We start from the raw sequence: 22,605 nt of genomic DNA on the forward strand, positions 1-22,605 counted from the left end.
TAAAACTTGCCTCTCACTCTACCTTATGCCCCTCAGTAGAATTCTTTCTTCTGAGGAGGCAAGAACTTAGGCTGCTGCAGACCCATATGGATTCGCTGCTGCTAACAGAATCATTGTTCCAGGGGTCCAGAGAGACAAGGCAAGAGAAATTCCTCTCCAGACAGTGCGATGCATTGTGTAATCTCAGGGAGCCGTTCCACAAACCGGATACTAAATGTGGTGCGGTCACATTTCTTTTCTAGCTAACCACCCCAACCCACCTTCCAGCGCGCAGGAATCCACACCCTCCTTCTTGCAGCCTCATCCTCCCTCCAAACTGCCCCCAAGCCCTGGAGCTTTCACAGCCGACAGGGGACTTGGTGGCCCCATTCCACACCTCACCCCAGCAGGGCCAGCCTGAGTTACCCGGTGCGCCTGCGGCTGCTTGTCACCGCCGCCACACGGGGGCGCCGTGGCAAGCCAACTTCCCCGAGTCCAACTGGGAGGAGGGGCTAGGCGTCGGGGGGATGGACGCCCTGCTGCCCACCTGTCCAGGCTGCAGTGGCCCCGGGAAGCAGAAATCCCGCCTCCTCCGTGCTGGGCACGGCTCTTAAGGCTTGGCCCTCTCCGTCGTCCCTCAGCCCACACACCCCTAACAGCCATGTCCCATGTCCCTGGCGGGGACTGTCCCTGGGAAAGCGGTACAAACGTCCCCTTAGTTTTCCAACCCCCAACCTCTCCAGGACTGGCTCAAGCGTGGGGCAGGGGCATTGCCTCTTCTCAGAAACCCAGCACCAGCTACACTCCCTGGGCACCTCCCTCCAGCCCGGGGACCTTTACCTGGGCTAGGAGTGGGGCACACCTGGCCGTCCCCAGTCACGGCTTTCACGCTGGGTGGCCCCTCGGAATAGGAATTGGGAACTAAAACGCCCAGAGTTGGCCTCATCATCATACGGGATGGGTAAGGAGACGTGCGTTACGACAGAGGGGGAAGCCCTGATCATTATTTCGAAAATACCTTCTCCTCCGCTACCCTCGCCTCCCCGGCACACTTCCCGCTTTCCCTGGAGGGCGGACCCAGATTTTCATCCCTCCAACTCCTTCGGACCTGAGCCAGCCCCTCAGGTGGGGCTTCGCCTGGTCTGGGAAGGTCCGTAGGCGCATGAGTCACTGGGAGAGCAGCCTCTGGCCACGCCGTGCGCACAGGCGTCCTTCGGTCCCGCGGGATCCTGCCACCAGCCGTGGGCCCCGCTGGCGGACCACGGGCGCTAGATGCGGACTATCCGGGCGGAAGAGGCGCCCCGGGACAACTGGAGAACAACTTTGGGGGTCTGGGGTTCCAAGGAGAAGTTTGGGAACAGTCGGCGTCATGCGGACTTCTGCAGGCTGGGATGGGGCTTCCGGGCAGGTTTTGGGGAGAAAGGAAGGGGCCTAAGACCGCGCGCGGAAAGATGCCGTTATTTGGAGGCGCCGAAGTGGGCGGAGCCAGCCAGCAGGACTTCGCGCCGCCGCCGGGCCAGAGCGAGGGGGGATCGGCGTTGCCAGGGACAACGCGTTCTGGGCGGAGCTGCTGCTGGGGCGGACCTGAGTCTGAGGAGGTGGGGGCGGAGCCTGGGGGGCTGAGCCAGAAGCGGAGTTGTGATTGGTGAAGACTACATGCTCGGGGCGGGGCCCGGGCTGGGGCCGTGTGGAGGTTGGGGCGGAGCTTTGGGGGGCGGGGCGGGGCGGGGGAGGGCCCCGAGCTCCGGAGCCGGAGGCGGAGACGTGGTTGGCGGGGACGGTGCGCCCTGGGAGGGGTCGGAGTCGGCGGGGGCGGAGCCGAGCGGGCGGGGAGGGTGCTGGGTCGCGCCGGGCCTGGGGCCGAGGCGGCGCGCGGCGCTGACAGCTGAGTCGGCTCGCGGCCTCCCGGCCCCCTCGGCGCCCGGCCCGACCCTGGCCTGGCTTGCCCCGGAGCCATGAGCCCCGGGCTGCTGCTGCTCGGCAGCGCCGTCCTGCTCGCCTTCGGCCTCTGCTGCACCTTCGTGCACCGCGCTCGCAGCCGCTACGAGCACATCCCCGGGCCGCCGCGGCCCAGGTGAGCGGGGCTGGGGGCGGGGCCTGGCTGGGGCGCTGGAACTGGGAACCGGGGGACCGCGTCTAAGCCGGCGTCCAGGCCGGGGGTCCGGCCTCGCCTTGTGCGCGCGGCCGCTGTGAGACGGCGGCCCGGAGAGGGGCGCTAACTATTCTTAGTAACAAATTACTCACAGCCGCAGCAGCTGCTGGGCGCCCACCGCGCACAGCTGGGCCCCACAAACGTGATGTCAGCGACAGCCCTCTCAGGTAGGCGCTATTGTTACCCCATCGTTCAGACGAGGAGACTGAGGCGCGCAGAGGCGAAGTCACCTGCCCAAGGTCACACGGTTGGTAAGCCTAGATTTAAGCCCAGGTCAGCCTGCCTCCAAAGTGGGCGCTGTTAACTTTGAGACTTGGACAGGGTCAGCCTGGATTGGAGCACGCTGTACTTCAGTCATGTTTCCTTTTGTTTGTATTTCTGTTCTGGGACACCCCATTTGTCTTCTCCTTAGTACTTACAATTCCATTCTTGGTCCCCACCCCCACGCAACTTACACCCCCCGCAACTTGCCACCCCCCCCCAAGCTTAGCTTTGTGAAGCTTAAATTAAATGTGTCATTTCCCTGCTCCAAGGGCTTCCCATCACTTGACAACTAAGTGCAGTTCTAAATTAAGTCGGCTGCGTGGCCCGCGAGGCCCCTGCCGAGCTCTCCGAACCCACTCTCCTCCTTGCTCTTCCCTCTTGCTTTCTCACTACTGCCCCCAGCCTTTCTCCTCCCAACCCCCCCTTTCCCCGCCGCAGCTTCCCTCCCCCAGGGTCCTTTTCTCAAGCCTGGGCCTGGCGGGCTTCTTCCTCTGCTCCTCTCAAACAGGCCTCGCCGAGCACCTTGTGTAAAGACCACCCAGCCCCAGACTTCTCAGGGGCCATCACCTCTGAAGTTACCTTCTTTCCACCTGTTGACTGTCTGTTCACTTGTTGACTGTCTGTCTCCCACTCTAGAATGTGAGCCCCGGGAGGACAGGGACACTCGGTGTTCGCTTGTGTATCCCCAGTGCCTGGCATGTTACAGAAGCTCAATAAATATTTGTTGAATGAATGAGTAAACAATGGTATTAGACACACTTTTTAAAATCTCAGGACATGAACGTTCTGGAAGGCACCCTTCTCCAGCACAAGCCAGATGTATTGGCATTAGAAGCCTGAATCTCTGCTTGATGGGTTCAGGAAAGATCTCTGTGGCTGGTGACATAGGGAGACAACTGTTCTCCCTGCTGGCTCTTTGCCCTTCTGGTGCTTTCTCTCTTCTTGCTTAGCTCCTCTGCCTTCTACTTTACCTGGATGGTTCTTCCCCCCAGCCTTCCAGGTTTGGCTTCAATGCTAACTCCGCAGGGAGGTTCCTCCTGCTCCCCCCAAAATATTATGTTCATTTTATAAACCCTGAAGTCACTGTAATTTTCCTTTACAGCATAATGTTAATTGGGTAATTATTTGTGCAAGCTCTTGTTAAGTGTCTGTCTTTTCCATGGGCCCCTGTCTGTCTCAGTCACTACTGCGTCCCCGACATGTAGCAGCACACGGTACATGCATAGTAGACACTTGATCAATAGCGATTCAAGGTTGAATGGTGGAAATTTCCCATAAGTTCTGTGATGTACACTATCACCCTCTCAAGTTTTCAGATCAGTCATCAGCACTTAGAATTGAATGAGTTTGGTGCTTGTTCTGATAAGTTTCATCGTTACTTGGTCTTCTCATAAACTCAGATGACCTGTTCTGGTCTCTGTGTCTTGAGAAAGCAGAACTTAAATCATCTTTTAAAAATTGAAATGTAACTTGCATTCCATAAAATTTATTCTTAAATGTATGATTCAGTGTTTTTTAGTATATTCACAGCACTGTGCAGCCATCGCCATCAATTTCAGAACTGTTTTGTCACCCCAGAAAGAAACCCTGTACCCATTAGGCATCACTCCTCATTTTCCCCCACCCCTCACAGCCCTACGATCATTAATCTGCTTTCTATCTCTATGGATTTGCCTATTCAGGACATTTCATATAAATGGAATCACACAATATGTGGCCTTTTGTGTCTGGCATCTTTCACTTAGTATAATGTTTCAGAAGTTCATTCATGTGGTAGCATGTGTCCTTACTGCTTTCCTTTTTATGGCTAAATTCTTCCCAAATCTTATACCACAAAGCCTACATGTGACCTGAGTGTGTGGGGTGCGGAGGGAGGAGTGGGAGGAAGATGAATATAATCATGATTGGGCTCTGTATTGTAAAGAGGTGAACTGAACAATGCATATATAAAAAGATTTTGGATTAAAAATTGGTTAGTGGTCAAATATAAAACTGCACTAAATGAAAGTTCTGGAACCTCTTCTAGCAGAAACCCGATGCCTTGGCATTAAAAGGCTGGATCTTTAAACTATGGTTGGCGACGCTGTGGTTGACTAGAGATCTGTGTGTTGAGTCCCCAGTAGTGGCATTTGTGCCTGGGAACCCTATGACTTTGCCAGCTGGCAGGCAAAGATCCCTCTCACTGCAAGAGGCAACTCTTCATCCTCCTCATTCTGCAGGAGGCCCTCCCTGAGTGCTCCTCCTCTGTGCTTTTCTTACCACATCCTACTGCATGGATCCGTGTAACAGCTGAAAACTCAGACCCCCCACACTCAGATCCCACACAAACACTTGTAGCTTCTTTATTTCTCTGTCACTGTTCTAACTTTCCTCATCAGTCCCTACTCTCCTGGTAATGTGGGAGTGGATGTAAACTTGACAATGAAAGGTCTCTCTCTCCCAATTTTTATTTATTTGGGGATAAATTGACTCCTGGACAGTGCTGGTTCTACTCCTACTTGCCCAGTTGCTGGGGTGAGGCTGTTCAACAAGGAGCAGGGTGGCCAGCCATGGGGGAGCCCCACAGCTGGCTCTGGCAGGTGCTGCATCTGATGGGCTTTGGGTGCCCAACTGAGCACTCACCACCCTGCCCCTCTGGCATGAGCCACAATCATGGCCCCTCACCCTCACACTCCTCCACTACTGCAGCATTCCCGTCATCCCTCTGGGTGACCTCACCGTGGGCTCTCCAGCTGGCCTCTGCTCTTTTCACTGGCCAAGGCTTTCTCTGCCCACAGGAGAGCTTGGGTCCCCACTCAGCCAATCGTGGTGTTGCTGGAAACTGGATGTGCTGGAGAGGTGTTGGGGGGCAGGCGGTGGGGGGTTGCCTCTCCTCTCTCCCAGGGCTGCTCTGCCATGTCCAGTCTATCACCAGGGACATGCCAAGTGGGCTTCTGCCTGCCAAGATGCTGAGCAACAAGTCCCCATGTCTGGCCATGGTGTCAGCCTTACCTGCTTGTTTCTAACACCTGGGTCTTCCTGCGCTGTTGTTGCGTCCCCAGCGCCCCCTGCAGGTGTTAGAAGGAATGGGTTTTTGTTCCCTTTCTTGCTGGGCCATGGGGACCCCACCCCTCTCTGTGCCCTCTGTCTTCCTGAGATGGCACTCACCTTCCTTCCCATGTGGCACGGAACCCCAGGGGTTAGGGTGGAAGCTCTGGGCTCAGACTCTGTCCTCACTTAAGTGACTAAAAACTGAGAACATTCCCCCAGAATGTGAGCTTTGGGAAGTGAGAGCGAGGACACTAGATTACTCTGGAAATACATCCAGGCATGTGTGATGTTCACAGCCCATCTTCCGGTAAGTTCAAGGCCACTCACCTGGCGTGAGCCTCCACTGCAGGCAGGCAGCCACCCTGCACTTCCTTCCCCAGGGCGTTTATTCGCCTACTCTCCCTTCCTGCTTCAGTCCCCATCACCTCCCCCTCCATCCGCACTCTCAGCTTTTATTCTTGCCTCCTACTTCCCTGAGCAAAGGGAGCAGCCGGTGAGTTTCCTTCCTGGGCTCCACTGAGCAGCTGCCCACCTCCCGCCCCAGGCCCACGCGTACCTTCCAGCTGTTCCGGGAGGGTAGCCCAGGCCAACCTGCCCCCTCTGCTCAGCAACCCTGTCCCAGGAGCACCCCCCTCTGCCCCGCCCCCCACCATCAGCGCTCTTCCTCCTCTTCTACATCATCCCCATTTTTATATAATATGCAAAAATTCAAAGCTTGGAACAAAACCCTTTCCTTCACCCTCACATTCCCCTGCAGCTGCCGCCCCCTATGGTAACCCACCTGGCTGACTGCCTGTCTTTGGGCCTCTCCTTTCTCCCCTCTGGTTCTTTCTGCCCCATACCTCTCCACCAAACTTGCTGGGGGCCAGGTTCCCGGTGATCTCCATGTTGTCGAACCCAGCCATCAGCCCTGGATCCTCGTCTGACCTGGCCCCCAGCAGCCTGGGCAGAGCCAATTTCCCCTCCGCCTTGTCCCGCATCCTCCCCTGGCTTCTCACCCACTCTCCTGGCTCTCCTCCCTCCTCCCTAGCGCTCCCGCTCAGGGCACTTGGCTGGCTGTCCCTATGCTCCCAGCCTCTCAGTGATGGCTCAGTTCTTGGTCCTCTTCTCTGTCTGCATCCATTCCCTTGTGGCCTCATCCAGTCACTGGGCTGGAAATGCCACTTTTCTGCTGTGGGCTCTCAAATTTATGTCTCTGGCCTACAGCCCTTCCCCGGGTTCCAGATCTGAGTGTCTAACTTCCTGCTCAAGAGTCCACCACAAACTTTACTGGTCCCAAGCCAAGCTCCTAATTTCATCTGCTTGTCTGAGATTGAGATGATCCTGAGATAAGAAATGAAGTGTAAGTAGTTTAGGAGGTGGGGGATGATCCCAGGTTGAGCAGTAGGAGGGGAGTGGATAAAGAAGATAAACAAACCAATAAAACAAGTTACCTCTTGGGAAAACTGAGGTGCAATTCCCTGGGAACCCTGGGGACTTGTGTACAGCACATGCCCAAAGCTACCAAGCTACCCCGGAAGTGGAGGGGCTGAGGTCATTGGTGGAGGGCTTCTCGAAGTGGGTTCATCTCCTATGGGCAGAGCCAGAGACAGCCCTGGCAAATTGCAGGGGGTGGGCACAGTGGCTCTGCCACCCCAACCAGCTCCTCCTCATCTTGGTAGATGTCGGCTCCATCCATTCTTCCAGCAGCCCAGGCCAGAAGCCCAGAGTCATCCTCATACCCCCATAGCCAAACGGCACGTTTCAGTGCTCAGCCTCACAGTGCATTCAGAATCTGATCCCTTCTTGTTGTTGCCTCTGCTGCCCTGCTCTGTTTTGAGCCCTCGTCACCTCTCCTAGTCCCTCCCTGTCACTAGTGTCCCTGCTTCCTCCCCTACCCTGGTTGCTCTCTGCAGTCCTGCAAAACAATCCATTCAAACCCAAGTCAGAGCCCATCTCTGCTCTGCTCAAAACTCTCCAGTGGACCCCAGCTCACCAAAGTCAAGGCAAAAATCTGGACCACAGCCCACAAGGCTCTACGTGACCTACCCCCAGTCTTGGTGACCCCACCTTGTACTCTGTTTCCCTCAAGTACTCTGCCTGAGCCACACTGTCCAAGCACACTCTAACCTCAGGACCTTGGCACCTGCTGTTCACATTGCCTGGAAGGCTCTTCTCCCGCTTCTTGCAGGTCTCATCTCACAAACCACCCTCTTAGAGGGATATTCCTTGCCCTGCCTGTGTTAACCCATTTATGCCTGAGGTTACAGTTTTTTTGAATTTGAAAAATCAGACCTTGGCGATGACCTTGAGCAGTAGGACATACATAACTTCCACAAGCTTAGCATTCCAATAATGGAACACCAGGCATAAATGGGTTTTACACGGACACCCGCACACTCATTCCCCAGCACTTCCTCTTCCCCATACTCTGTTCTCTTTTTCTCCTATCACCCTTGGACATTGTCTTTATTTGTTTATTTACTCTCCGTCTCTCCCTGGGAGAATGTGATTTTGTTGTCACCCATTGGGGATGCTGCAGTGAGCTCGGTAGGAATAAAGTCATTCCAGGAGTCATGGGCTCCCTGGAATGAGCTTCAGGATGACACTGCATTGGCTTGTTTACAAGTTGGTGAACACAGCAGATTTATATGACCAAACCATCCCTTGCTGAGAAGGGCTTTGGGGAGCCCTGGTACCAGCTGTGCAATTGTGGGTAAATGACTTCACCCTTCCATCTTGGCTGTCCTATGTCCTATACAATATGGTTAATAACAGATTGATCAGCCATATGGGGAGGTTGGAGGGGTGAAGCCTAGCATGGTGCCCAGCGTGGTTAGTATTGGGGAATATCTGAGGGTGATTCCACACAATATTATTGAGTCCTTTCTATCTGCCAGCCCCCAACTTCTGTGCCAGGGAGACAGGAAAAGAAACCTGTTTCTTCTCCAGGAGGGTCTTTGGAGCTGGTCAGACCTGGGTTTGCATCCTGTCTTTATTCTTACGGCCTGGTGTCCCTGAGCCAGTGCTGTAACCTCCCCATGCCTCGGTCCTCCTGTCTGTGAAGTGGGCCTCGTAATAAGATCTTGTGGGGAAGGGACCGTTCTTTCCTGTTGAATGCTGGTAAGCCTAATGTTTCCCATTTCTTCTAGTTTCCTTCTAGGACACCTCCCCTGCTTTTGGAAAAAGGATGAGGTTGGTGGCCGTGTGCTCCAAGATGTGTTTTTGGATTGGTGGGTTCTCATTTGTCACTTGTTGCCCTTACTCCAGGTTCCCTTGGGGCAGCTCCCCCAACCCAATCCAGCACACAGACTCCCAGCCTCACCTTTCCCTAGACCAGGTTACTCCCAGCCTCAGCAGTTCCTCCCCTGAGTGGAGGCAGGTGAGACTGGCTTGGAAGCCATGCTCTGCCATTCACCCACTGCAGGACCTTAGACCAGCCGTCAGAAGCTCTCTGAGCCTCAGTTTCCTCATCTGTAAACTGGTTGGGGGGTGTGACTAGGTAAAAGTCATTGTTTGGTGTGACACTTTTTTACATTGTTCAAAGCACTTTCTTTCTTTTTTTTTTTTTTTTTTTTGAGACTGAGTCTCGCTCTGTCGCCCAGGCTGGAGTGCTGTGGCCGGATCTCAGCTCACTGCAAGCTCCGCCTCCCGGGTTCCCGCCATTCTCCTGCCTCAGCCTCCCGAGTAGCTGGGACTACAGGCGCCCGCCACCTCGCCCGGCTAGTTTTTTGTATTTTTTAGTAGAGACGGAGTTTCACCGTGTTAGCCAGGATGGTCTCGATCTCCTGACCTCGTGATCCGCCCGTCTCGGCCTCCCAAAGTGCTGGGATTACAGGCTTGAGCCACTGCGCCCGGCCCAAAGCACTTTCAAAGATGCAAATAATTCGATTCCCAGGACAACCTTTTGGGACGATCAAAGAAGGGATGTTTCCAACCCTATTCCATGGCTGTGGAAACTGAGGCCTGGTGGGGGACGTGACTTGGCAAGTGAGCAACAGGGCAGAGCCTTGCCCCCAGGGCTCCTGGGCCCCAGCACAGCACTCTTTTGGTAGCCCTCATTGAGCACCTTCTGGGACGGGACACATCTGTTTCTCTGCTGGGCGGGGTTGGTGATAGTCATACCTCAGTTGGTTGACAGTTTCCTTCGGGTCACTTTGGTTTCCAGGGCTAAGAAGTATGGACCTGTTGTGCGGGTCAACGTCTTCCACAAAACCTCAGTCATCATCACGAGTCCCGAGTCGGTTAAGGTAGGAGGCAGAATGGTTTCCATGAGGGAGTTCCCTGCCTTTTCTTGGGTTGGGGGAGTGAAGCCAGGTCCCAGAGACTTTGGAGGAATGTTCCAGAGCCAGGCACATTTTGGCTGGTTTCCCAAAGATCCAGAAGCGAATGGCATCTTTCCCTCTAAGCACCCACTGCTTGGGGACTCTTGCAAGCATTGCTGTTTGATGTGGGGAGTAGATGGGGACCTTGCTGTCCCCATTTGGGTTGGAAGTTTTGCCCAACTGGTGCACAGATGTTTAGTTTACCTCTCTTTGCCTCAGTTCCTTCATCTGTGAGATGGGAATTATAACCCTAACTCCAGGGCTATGATGAGTTAAAAATTGATCAATTTATTTAACAAATAAAATGTCAAAACATCCTTAAATAGTGCTTACTATGTACTTTTTTATGCACTTCACAATTAGTGACTCATTTAATCCTCATAGGAGTAGGGACTCTTATTAGTCCTTTGGCCAACATGGTGAAACCCCGTCTCTACTAAAAATACAAAAATTAGCTGGGCATGGTGGCAGGTGCCTGTAATCCCAGCTACTCGGGAGGCTGAGGCAGGAGAATTAGTTGAACCCAGGAGGTGGAGGTTGCAGTGAGCAGAGATCGCACCATGGCACTCCAGCCTGGGTGACAAAAGTGAAACTCCATCTCAAAAAAAAAAAGGGCCAAGCACAGTGGCTCACGCCTGTAATCCCATCACTTTGGGAGGCCGAGGCAGGTGGATCACCTGAGGTCAGGAGTTCGAGACCAGCCTGGCCAACATGATGAAACCCCATCTCTACTAAAAATACAAAAAGTAGCCGGGTGTCGTGATGCATGCCTGTAATCCCAGCTACTTGGGAGGCTGAGGCAGGAGACTCGCTTGAACCCGGGAGGTGGATGTTGCAGTGAGCCAAGACTGCACCACTGCACTCCAGCCTGGGCAACAAGAGTGAAACTCTATCTCAAAAAAAAATTGATATAATACTCAAAAAAAAAAAAAAAAAAAAAAAACAGCTTAACATTCCTAGTTACTTGGGAGGCTGAGGCAGGAGAATCACTTGAACCCGAGAGGCATTCCCATAGCACTCCTGCCTGAGTGGCAGAGTGAGACTCCATCTCCAAAAAAGAGAAAAAAAAAAAAAAATGAGGAAACCAAGGCAGGTGATATTATCTATCATGTCTGCCATGAAGGTTCTAAGAATGGGCTTCTGCTATGGAGTTAGCAGAAGTGGGCTCAACTCTGGGCTCTGCCACCAACTGGCTGTGGGACCTTGGACATGTTGCTTCATCATTCTGGGCCTCCGTTTCCTCATCTGTGAAATAGGGGTGGTGCCTCTGTTACAGGATGGTTGTAAGAATAGAACTAAAATAATATAAATGAGCCATCTAGCCCCTGCCTGGCACACAGCAATTGCTCAATAAACAATGATGCATTTTTTTCTTACTGTGGGTGCGCAGCAGACGTGTGGGGCAATTCTCTGCAACGGAGGGTGGCTGCAGTGACTCTGAGAGGGATAAAATACAACTTAGGTTCAAGACCAGGAGACAGGTTGAATGAATAACCAGGAATCTCTAGTAGAATGTTAAAAATGATTTTTCATAAAAAATTTAATTTCAAACATAGACACAGTTTAAGACTTGCTAAAGCATGCTACCAAAAAGCATGCACGAAGACTTTTGTGATGCTTAATGAGAAAAGAAGTTTAAAGATATATATTGATATAGTGAATTATACTGATTGATATTCAAATGTTAAACCAACCTTGCATTCCTGGTCATGATAAATTATCTTTTAATTACTGTTAGATTCAATTTACTAATATTTTGTTAAGAGTTTTTGTTTCTATGTTTATTTGATTCTTGTAATGTCTTTGACTAGTTTTGATATCAGGTTAATACTGACCTCATAGGATAAGTTGGGAAGTGATAACTTCCTCCTCTATTTTTTGTAAAAGTTTGTATGGGAGTGATGTTATTTCTTCTTTTAATATTTGATAGAATTCACCAGTGAAGTCGTGTGGGCCTGGAGTTTTCTTTGAGGGAAATTTTAATTTTTTTTAAGTTACAAATTTAATTTTTTTACATTGTATGTTTTAAAGTTTAAATTGTGATAAAATGTACATAACAAAATTTACCATTTTTAGGTGTAGAGTTCAGCAACATTAAAGACATTCACATTGTTGTACATCCATCACTGCCATCCATCTCCAGAACTTTTTCTTTTTCTTTTTTTTTTTTTTTGGGACGGAGTTTCACTCTTGTTGCCCAGGCTGGAGTGCAATGGTGCGATCTCGGCTCACCTCCACCTCCACCTCCTGGGTTCAAGTGATTCTTCTGCCTCAGCCTCCCAAGTAGCTGGGAATACAGGCATGAGCCACCACCCTGGCTAATTTTGTATTTTTAGTAGACACAGGGTTTCTCCATATTGGTCAGGCTGGTCTTGAACTCCCGACCTCAGGTGACCCACCCACCTCAGCCTCCCAAAGTGCTGGGATTACAAGCATGAGCCACCGTGCCTAGCCATCTCCAGAACTTTTTCATCTTCCCTAACTGAAACTCTGTATCCATTAAACAATAACTCCCCATTTCCCTCCCCCCAGACCCTGGAAACCACTATTCTGCCTTCTGTCTCTGTGAATTGGACTACTCTATGTGCTTCATACAGGTGTAATCATATGGCATTTGTCCTTTTGCATCTGACTTATTTCATTTAGCATAATGTTTTCAAAGTTAATTAATCTTGTAGCATGTTTCAGGATTTCCTTCTCTAGTTGACATATGGCATTCAGATTTTGTGTTTTCTTGAGTTTGATAATTCATGTATTTCAGGAGATTTGTTCACTTCACATAATTGCTTAAATTATTGGCATAAAGTTCTTTATAAGATTTTCTTCTTTTTTTTTTTGTCTGTAGGATCTGTGATATGTTCCCTCTCTCATGCCTGAGGTAGTGATTTGGGTTTTCTTTTTTTTTTTAATCAGTTCACCAAAAGGTTTATCAATTTTATTCATTTTTCCAAAGAAGTAGCTTTTGGTTTTATTGGTTTTCTTCATTGTTTGTCTGTCTTCTATTTCATTGATTTCTCCTCCTCTTTTTTTTTTTTTTTTGTTGTTGTTGTTGAGATGGAGTCTTGCTGTCGCCCAGGCTGGAGTGCAGTGGCGTAATGTCAGCTTACTACAACCTCTGCCTCCCAGGTTCAAGTGATTCACCTACCTCAGCCTCCCAACTAGCTGGGATTACAGGTGCCCACCACTGCACCCAGCTAATTTTTATTTTTTTAGTAGAGATGGGGTTTCACCATGTTGGCCAGGCTGGTCTCGAACTCCTGGCCTCAAGTGATTCACCTGCCTCAGCCTCCTAAAGTGTTGGGATTACAGGCGTGAGCCACCACCCCCAGCCAATTTCTCCTTTTTCTTATTTCCTTTCTGTATTCACTTTGGGTTTAATTTGTTCTTGTTCTGATTTTTAGGATGGAGTTTAAGCAATTGATTTCTGTTCTGTGTAAACATTTTTTCTATTCTAATGTAAGCATTCAGAGCTATACATTTCCTTCTAAGCACTGCTTTAGCACAAATTTACCACAAATTTTGATGTTTTATTTTCATTTGGTTCAAAATATTTTCTAATTTCCCTTGTGATTTATTCTTTGAACCATGGATTATTTGGATATATGTTATTTAATTTTTAAATATTAGGAAATATTCTAGATATCTTTCTGTTATTGATTTCTAATTTAATTCTGTAAAGTCAGAGAGAATACTCATCATCATGATTTCAGTCCTTTTAAATTAATTGAAATTTGTTTTATGGCCCAGCATATGGTTCATCAAAGTGAATGTTAACGAACCCTTAAAAAGAGTGTGTATTGTGTTAGTGTTGAATAAAGGGTTTTAGAAATGTCGATTAGGTCAGTTTGGTCAATAGTGTTCTTCAAATCTTTTAAATCCTTTCTAATTTTCTGTCTACTTGTTCTAGTGGCAGGGCAAGGAATGTTGAACCCTTCATAATCATAGATTTATTTATTTCTACTTTCAGTTCTATTAATTTTGCTTCCTGTATTTTGAAGTTATGTTATCAGGTGTGTACACGTTTAGGATGGATTTGACATTTGATCACGTTTATGATGAATTGACTCTTTTATCCTTAGAAATGTTCATCTTTATTCTTAATAACATTTTTACTCCAAGTATATTTTGTATACTTTAAGCCATTCCAGCTTTATTATTATTATTATTCTTTTGAGAAGGAGTTTTGCTCCTGTTGCCCAGGCTGGAGTGCAATGGCGTGATCTTGGCTCACTGCAATGTCCGCCTCCCAGGTTCAAGCAATTCTCCTGCCTCAGCCTCCCAACTAGCTAGGACTACAGGTGCCCGCCACCATACCCAGCTAATTTTTGTATTTTTAGTAGAGATGGAGTTTCACCATGTTGGCCAGTCTGGTCTTGAATTCCTGACCTCAAGTGATCTGCCCACCTCAGCCTTCCAACGTGCTGGGATTGCAGGCATGAGCCACTGTGCCCAGCCTCCATTCCAGCTTTCTTATGCTTAGTGTTGCATGGTATATCTTTTTCTATTATATTACTTTTAACCTATCTGCATTTTTATATTTAAAGTGGGTTTCTTATAGATAGCACATAGTTGATTCTTGCTGTTTTATACAGTCTGACAATCTCTGCCTTTAATTAGAGTGCTTAGGTCGTTTACATTTACTGTAATTATTGATATGACTGTGTTTAAATCTACCATGTTACTGTTTGTCCCACGTGTTGTTTGTTCCCTATTCCTCCTTTCCTGCCTTCTTTTGGATTAAGTATGTTTTAGTATTCTGTTTCATCTCTACTATTGTCTTGTTGATTGATTGATTGATTGAGACAGGATCTCACTCTGTCCCCCAGGTTTCATAGCTCATCACAGCCTCAAACTCCTGGGCTCAAGCAATCCTCCCACCTCAGCCTCCTGAGTAGCTGGGACTACCACCATGCCCAGCTAACCACTGTTATCTTATTGGTTCCTTTTCTCTCTTCCTTAGTGGTTTTCATAGGGTTTATAATTTCATCTTTAACTTATATAAATATATCTTCAAATAATATTATACCACTTCATCTCTGTCTACTGTTAAGATTTTTCTCTTTATCACTGATATCAGTAATTGATTATGATCTGCCTTGGTGTACTTTATTTGCTGTACTTTTCTTTGTGTTAATTCTATTTGGGATCCTTTGAATTTCTTAGGTCATAATATCCTGCTTTGTGGCATGTCTAATGATTTTTTATTGGATACTGGACATTGTGAATTTTACACTTTTGGGCGCTAGATTTTGTTATATTCCTTTAAAGATTGTTTGACTTCATTCTGAGAGATGATAAAGTTACTTGCAGATCAGTTTGATCCTTTCCAGGCTTGCTTTAAGGCTTTTATAAGGGTGGGTCTAGAGTAGACTTTTACTTGAGAGCTAGTTTAGCCCCACTGCTAAGGAGTGACCATTCTGGGGCCTCTACTGAAGGTCTTGTGTCTGAGGTTTGTCTATTCTGGGTAGTGGAAACTTGAATAATTATTGGCCCCGTGTAAGCTCTGAGAATTCTTCAGTCTGTAGTCACCCAGTAATTCTTCTTTCCCCAGCAGTTGTTTTGGCCGGTCTTCTGAAGTTCCACCCTACATTTGCATAGATTGCATACCTCCGAAGACCCAAGGGACCCCATGCAGATTGCTGCATAGGAGCTCTTTCTATGCATAGCTTCTCCCTGGTACTTTGTCCTACTAATTTTGGCCTCCTTTGGTCTGCCTAGCCTCTGATCTCTGTCTATTCAACTTGGCACATCTGCTGGACTGCATTTAGGTCTTTTCTCTTTGTGCTGCTGTCCTGGAATTGCCTCTGGGTAGAAAGCTGGGTAATCGTAGGTCATAGGTCTCACATTTTCCCCCTCCTTCTCTTGAGGTTCACAATCCTGCACTGCCTGTTGTCCAGTGTCTGAAAGCAGACATTTCATACATTTCCCAGGTTTTCTGATTGTTTATGGCACAAGGGCAAGTCCTTAGCAGTTACTCCTTCCTGGTGGAAGTGTGCCATCAGCGTGTGTGTGACCAGAGGAAGCAGCAAGGCACTGGGGGTTCCCTGTGCATCCCTCACATCCCGCAATTTATGTCACCAGACCATCACAGGATCCCCAGCCTCTGGAACAGCAGGCCATGGGAGTGCCTGGTTGTGAGGGGTCACCTGGTCAGACCCTGACTAAGGCTACTCTGCCTTAATGGTAGGGATCTTCAGTTCAATCTAAGAATGACTCACTTAGACCTCAGCTGACTCTAGGGTATTTGAGAGGGGCCTGTAAAGTGGGCATTTACTGTCACAGTCTTCCTCTTGGTGGGACAGAACTTGGGTTACAAATGACAGTGTTTGGGGTACATTTGAGGTCCCTGGAATGTGGTTCATGACACAAAGTCAGCCACTTCTGGGGCTTCCTTTCAGCTGAAAAATCGATGTTAGACTCCCAGGAGCTAATCTCAGAGAAGCTAGCAGCACCCGGGTTAACTGATAGTTGAGTCATCCTCTTACTGCTTCCCAGCACCCACAGGATAAAGTAGTAGCTCAGAGAGCAAGCCTCTGGGCTCTGGGCCCTGCAACCCCTGCAGCCCCTTCCCACTCATGCACCTCTGCCTGAATGTTCCAGGGGACCTGTGCTCTCTTGGTCTGGATCATAGCCATTTCTCCCCTCTCTCCACAGCAAATTGCCTGGATTCAAATCCTGTGTCTACCATTTACTATGTGTGTAACCTTGGGTCAGTTTTAAACCTCAGTTTCTCCATGTGTGTGTAAGATGAGCATAAAAACAACACCTGCAGCCAGGCTTGGTGGCTCACGCCTGTAATCTCAGCAACTTGGGTTGACTGGGCATTGAGTGAATTGCAGGGTGCAGCTGTGCACCTGGCATTTATTGAGCACCTGCTGTGTGCCGGGCACCATTCTTAGCACTTCTCATGTAGAACTGACACTCTTCACAACAAACTTGCCAGGAGGAACTCTTCTTATATCCATCTAAGATGAGGAAACTGAGGGGCAGAGGAGGTGAGTAACTCATCCAGGGTCCCAGAGTTAGCACGTGATGCAGCAGGGATGCTGAGCCCAGATCCAAATTGAAGCTGGCTGACTACACAGCCCATACTGTTAACCACTGGGCAATCCTGCCTCAAGAGCTGTTGGCTAATGTTACTATTGTTACCATCCAGCTCTCGGTGAGGTAAGTTGAGTTTTCCTCCAGGGAGTCTTCATTGACTGCCCGGGTGGAGTGCATGCTAGCAATATGAAATTTGTGCCGAGTGTCCCTCCTATGTCCCAGAAGCCCTTCCTCTCCCAGAAGGGCTTCTCCCTTCTCACTCTGGTTTCAGAGCAGCATTTGCATTTTCCTGTTTTGCTGCTCTGGAAGGTGACATGGTATGGGGTTCCAAGTGTGACATTGGAGTGAGCAAGCCCTCCTCACACTCCCTGACTGTACGTCCATAGGAAAATCACTTCGCCCCTCTGTGCTGCATTTTCACCATCCCCACACAGCTGATGTTACCTGAAGATAGGGAGGATTGTGTGGGATCATGCATGGGAAGTGGGCACACTGCGGCTGGGACTCAGTCAGTGGTGGTTATTCTGGGCATGTCTCAGAAGAGCATTTTGCAGCTACTCACGGGTGCATGAGACTATGTTGGTTTTTTGGGGATATTTAGAAGTTCCTGATGTCAACCAAGTACAACAAGGACTCCAAGATGTACCGTGCGCTCCAGACTGTGTTTGGTGAGAGGTAAGGAGGCGTGGTGGAAGGCCCGGGTGGGAGGTCAGGAGAGCCCTGCTGTGAGCGAGGGCCAGTGTGGTCCAGAATGTGGGGTGTAGAATTGAGCCTGAGGCCCTGGCTGCCAGGCATGTAATGAGTGCCCTGTAAACAGTGGCCCCACTCTTGTCACGAGCACTTTCCTCCTTCTCCCCCAACCTCCAGATGGCAGGGAATGTAGAGGCCACTGAGGTTGGCCTCACAATCATCCTGTTCCTTTTTAAGTTACTTTTAAAATTCCAGTAAAACTGACATAACATTCACCATTTTCCCCGCCTTAGAGGGTACAGTCTAGTGGAATTCAGTACATTCACAATGTGGCGCAACCATTGCCACCACCTGGCTCCAAAACCATTTCCTCATCCCAAAATGTGACCCCAAGCCCATCACGCAGTCACTCCCCACCCCCAACCCCCCACCCTCTTTCCTGCATCAAGTGTGTGTCTCCTGCAGACTCTTCGGCCAAGGCTTGGTGTCCGAATGCAACTATGAGCGTTGGCACAAGCAGCGGAGAGTCATAGACCTGGCCTTCAGCCGGAGGTGAGTGTGGCCGGAGGCTCCGTGGCTCCTGCCTGTCTAGAGGCAGTGGGGACTGTTGAAGCGTAGGTGGGCCTTGGGGAGGGAGGTGTCCACCCAAGGGGGCCTCACTCAGCTGAAGGGAGAGAAGGAAAAGGGGAAAGACAGAGTGTTAACAGTCAAAAGGGAGAGAGAGAGACAGGCTGGCCCAGTGGGGATGAATGAGGCTCCCATGCAGTTTGGGAATATCAAGGGCTGAGTGCCCATGATGGCCAGAAGCATGGGGGTTCCTGTTCTCCAAGAGCTCCCCCCATCAGACCTCATCACTCCTTGTCAGGGCTTCTTCTTTTATTCATTTTAGTTTTTGTGTTTTGGTGATATAGTTGTGCTTTGTATGATAATGTTTCAGTCAATGACGGAATGCATATGTGACAGTGGTCCCATAAAATTATAATAGAGCTGAAAATTGCTATTGCCTAGTGATGTTGTAGCCATGGTAATGTCGAAGTGCAACGCGTTACTCGCATGTTTGTGGTGGTGCTGGTGTAAACAAACCTACTGCACTGCCAGTCATACCAAAGTCTAGCAGATGCAATTATGGACAGTACATAATATAGATAATGATAATAATAGACTATGTTACTGATTTATGTATTTACTACAATTTTAACCATTCTTTTAGAGTAGGTTCCTTCTACTTATATATTTTTTTAAAAGTTTACTGTACAACAGCCTCAGGCAGGTCCTTCAGGAGGCATCCACAAGAAGGCATTGTTATCATAGGAGATGACAGCTCCATGCCTGTTATTGCCCCTGAAGACTTTCCAGTGAGGCAAGATGCGGAGGTGGAAGGCAGTGATATTGATGATCCTGACCCTGCGTAGGCCTAGGCTAATGTGTGTGTTTGTGTCTTAGTTTTTCACAAAAAAGTTTTAAAAATAAAAAAAAAATAATAATAAAGCATATAGAATAAGGATACAAAGAAGATAATATTTTTGTACAATTGAACAGTGTTTGTGTTTTAAGCTAAGTGTTATTACAGGAGTCAAAAATATTAAAAAATTGAGAAGTTTATAAAGTAAAAAGTTCTAGTAAGCTAAGGCTAATTTATTATTGAAGAAAGAAAAAAATTTTTAAACTCAGTGTAGCCTGTGTCTAGCTTTTATAAGTCTACAGTAGTGTGCAGTAATGTCCTAGGCCTTCACACTCACCACTCACTCACTGACTCACCCAGAGCAACTTCAGTCCTGCAAGCTCCATTCATGGTAAGTGCCTTATACAGGTGGACCATTTAAAAAAATCTTTTAGACTTGTGTTTTTACTGTACCTCTTCTATGTTCAGATATACAAATACCATTGTGTTTCAGTAACCTGTTGCACAGGTGTACAGCCTAGGAGCAATAGTCTAGACCATTTGGCCTAGGTGTGGGGTAGGCTATACTGTCTAGCATTGTGTAAGTATACTCTGTGCTGTTCACACAATGAAGACATTCCCTAACGACACATTTCTCAGAATGTATCCTTGTCGTTAAGTAACACACGACTGTATTTTACTTTTTAAATAACTTTTATGGAGGTATAGTTCACATACCATACAGCTCACCCATTTAAAGTGTAAAATTCAATGGTGTTAGTTTATTCATAGAATTGTATAACCATCAACACAGTATATTTTAGAACATTTTCATCACCCTCAAAAGCAGTCATTCAGCTGGGCGTGGTGGCTCTGTAATCCCAGCACTTTGGGAGGCCAAGGTGGGCGGATCACCTGAGGTCAGGAGTTCATGACCAGCCTGGCCAACATGGAGAAACCACATCTTTACTAAAGATACAAAAATTAGCTGGGTGTGGTGGCACATGCCTGTAATCCCAGCTACTTGGGAGGCTAAGGTAGGAGAATCACTTGAACCCGGGAGGTGGAGGTTGCAGTGAGCTGAGATCGTGCCACTGCACTCTAGCCTAGGTGACAGAGCGAAACTCCATCTCAAAAAAAAAAAAAAAAAAAGCAGTCACTCCCCATTTCTTTCCAATTCCCCTATCTGCTGCTGGCAACCACTAATTACTTTCTGTGTCTATGGATTTTTGCGTTGTAGACATTTCATATAAATAGAATCATGCAATACAAGGTCCTTTATGCCTGGCTTCTTTCATTAGCATCATGTTTCTAAGGCTCATCCGTGGTGTCATCTATATTAATGCCTCATTCCTTTTTATTGCCAAATAATATTTCATTGTATGAATATACCACATATTGTTTATCCATTCATCAGTTAATGGACTTTTGGGTTGTTTCTACTTTTTGGCTGTTATGAAAAATGCTGCTATGAGCATTTTTGTACAAGTGTTTGTATGGACGTATGTTTTCATTTCTCTTGGATAGTTACCTAGTGGAATTTCTGAGTCACATTGGTAACTCTATTTTAACATTGTAAAGAAGGTAATCTTTTACTTTGATATAATTTTGAATTTATAGAAAAATCGCCAGAATAGTGTAAGGGACTCTTGTATATCTTTTACCCAGATTCACTTATTGTTTATTATTTAAATCACCATTTGCTTTATAATTTCTTCTCTTTATGAGTGTATATGTAAATGTATTTATCGTTGTGTGTGTATACATATATTTTTTATATACTACATATTTTATAAAACCATTTAAGAGTAAGTTAGAGACATTGCACTCTCCACCTTTAAATACTTCCATGTGTATTTCCTAAGAACAATGACTACAAACTATAGTTTATCAAAATGAGAAAATTAATGATATTAATCTAATACTGTTATCTAATTCACAGTTCATATTCAAAATTTGTCATTTGTGCAGTTGTAGCTGTTTTATTTGTCTAAAACCTAATCCATGTTCATGTGTTTCATTTAATTCCCCTGTCACTTTAGCCCCCTTTATTCTAGAACAGTTCTCAGCCTTTCTTTGGCTTTCTTTACCTTAACATTTTTTAAGATGACAGGACAGTTTTGTAGATGGTCCTTCAGTTTGAATTTGTCAGCTGTCTCTCTGCACTGTTAGACTCAGGCTATCCCTCTTTAGTGGTAATGCTACAGAGTGATGCTGTGTCCTCCTTGGGGCATTGTATCAGGAGGCACATACTACTGATCTGTCCCATTGCTGGCCATGTTAAGTTTGCTCAGTGGTTGAGGTGGTGCCTTCCAGGTTTCTCCACTGTGAAGCTACTCTTGACTATGTAATCTGTGGAGGACTGCATAAACATTCTTGCTGGAACTCTTGCTACAGCCTCCTTGTTGGCTACTCCTGTTTCCCACCTCCAATATATCCACTCACCACCCTGGAGAGATCTTGTTAAAACAGATATGACCATGCCACTCCCCTGTTCTGAAGCCATCGATGGCTTCCTACCAGCTAAGAGATGAAGATCAGACCCCATTCACCCTCAGTCTGCCCCTAAACCCCTCCAACCTTTGCATCCCCTCTCCCCAGCCTTTCTGGATACCACTATGCTCTTTCTGGCATCTCTGCTGTTCCCATTGCCTCAATGTGAACCTCTGGGGAATTCCTGTTCCTCCTTTGATACCCAGCTAAGATGTCACCTACTGAGGCTGAGTTCATGCCTCCATCAAGGCACCTGTCACACCCAATGCAGTGCTTCCATTCATGTCCACCTCCCTCACTAGACCACGGATCCCTGAAGGCAGAAGACGCACCCTGTCCCTGACTCCTGCACCCAGCACCAGGCACCCCACAAGCCCTCCAGGAATGCCCATAGAGTGAATGAATGCGTAAGTGAATCAATGAATTGGAATAGTCTCAGTCTTACTGGAAAGTTGTCAGAAGTGAAAATGGGAAGGAATAGACTAGAAAGAGACATTTATTTAAAAAATACTTATTGTGCTGAGAGCCAGGGTTACAAACGCCAGCCAAGCAAACTTCAGGAAGCTTTGAGGTTATGGGAGACATCAATTCTAACCAGATGATGGCCCACATGATCATGACATAACCATATCATTGTCTTGATGAAGCATCTCAGCAGATAGAACCTCGTGAACAGTGCTTTATAGTTTATGAAGTGCTTTCACAGACATTTTCATTTTTTTAACTTTTTATACACATAGCATAAAGTTTACCATCTTAACCATTTTTAGGTGTGCAGTTCAGTGGTATTAAATTCATTCACATTATTACACAGCATCACCAGATATTTTTATTTTTTAATCTCACAATAAGGTGTCGTCTTAGAGATGACTGTTTTATTGTAAATGCCAAATTTACAAGGCTTTATGAAAGAAACTTTAGAAAATGCCTATAAGTGTTTATGAAAGTATTCTTGAGCCTTGATGAATCCTAATTCACTAATGAAGAAAAAATAGGAACCACTGATGAGTTTCATCTCCAACCATTACCCACACAGAATATCCTTTCGTACTTTTAATAAAATTGTGAGAGTAAATTGCTAGTTTCTACTTTTCTAGATTTTGGTTTTACGGGAAGACCTTGGTCTGAGTCCACCAAGGGAGTCAGGATTTTATTGTTCACCTAACACTGTAGCCCAGTTTTGTTTCTACAATAGCTGTAAGAGATTCAGTGTTTCTGCAATAACTGGCCACATACTATCTGGATAATCAACTTAAATGTGATTTTTT

The 22,605-nt window shown here is 47.4% G+C and overlaps 1 protein-coding gene across 2 annotated transcripts in view; it reads left to right on the forward strand.

The window, feature by feature from the left end:
• The first annotated feature begins 1,769 nt into the window (after nt 1-1,769).
• Nucleotides 1,770-22,605, forward strand: part of LOC112628803 (cholesterol 24-hydroxylase) — a 43,625-nt gene continuing 22,789 nt past the window's right edge. Inside the window, exons 1-5 of one of the 2 annotated variants that reach the window (XM_025392050.1) lie at nt 1,770-2,053; nt 8,557-8,637; nt 9,573-9,654; nt 17,375-17,448; nt 17,929-18,015. In XM_025392050.1, coding sequence (XP_025247835.1) covers nt 1,935-2,053; nt 8,557-8,637; nt 9,573-9,654; nt 17,375-17,448; nt 17,929-18,015 — 443 coding nt within the window. In that variant the 5' untranslated portion in view covers nt 1,770-1,934. Of the gene's footprint in view, nt 2,054-2,082; nt 2,299-8,556; nt 8,638-9,572; nt 9,655-17,374; nt 17,449-17,928; nt 18,016-22,605 lie in introns of those variants that run through there. The other variant, XM_025392051.1, reaches the window with a different exon arrangement.

The sequence above is a fragment of the Theropithecus gelada genome, chromosome 7b (assembly GCF_003255815.1).
Source record: "Theropithecus gelada isolate Dixy chromosome 7b, Tgel_1.0, whole genome shotgun sequence".
In the NCBI taxonomy this organism is placed as follows: Eukaryota; Metazoa; Chordata; class Mammalia; order Primates; family Cercopithecidae; genus Theropithecus; species Theropithecus gelada.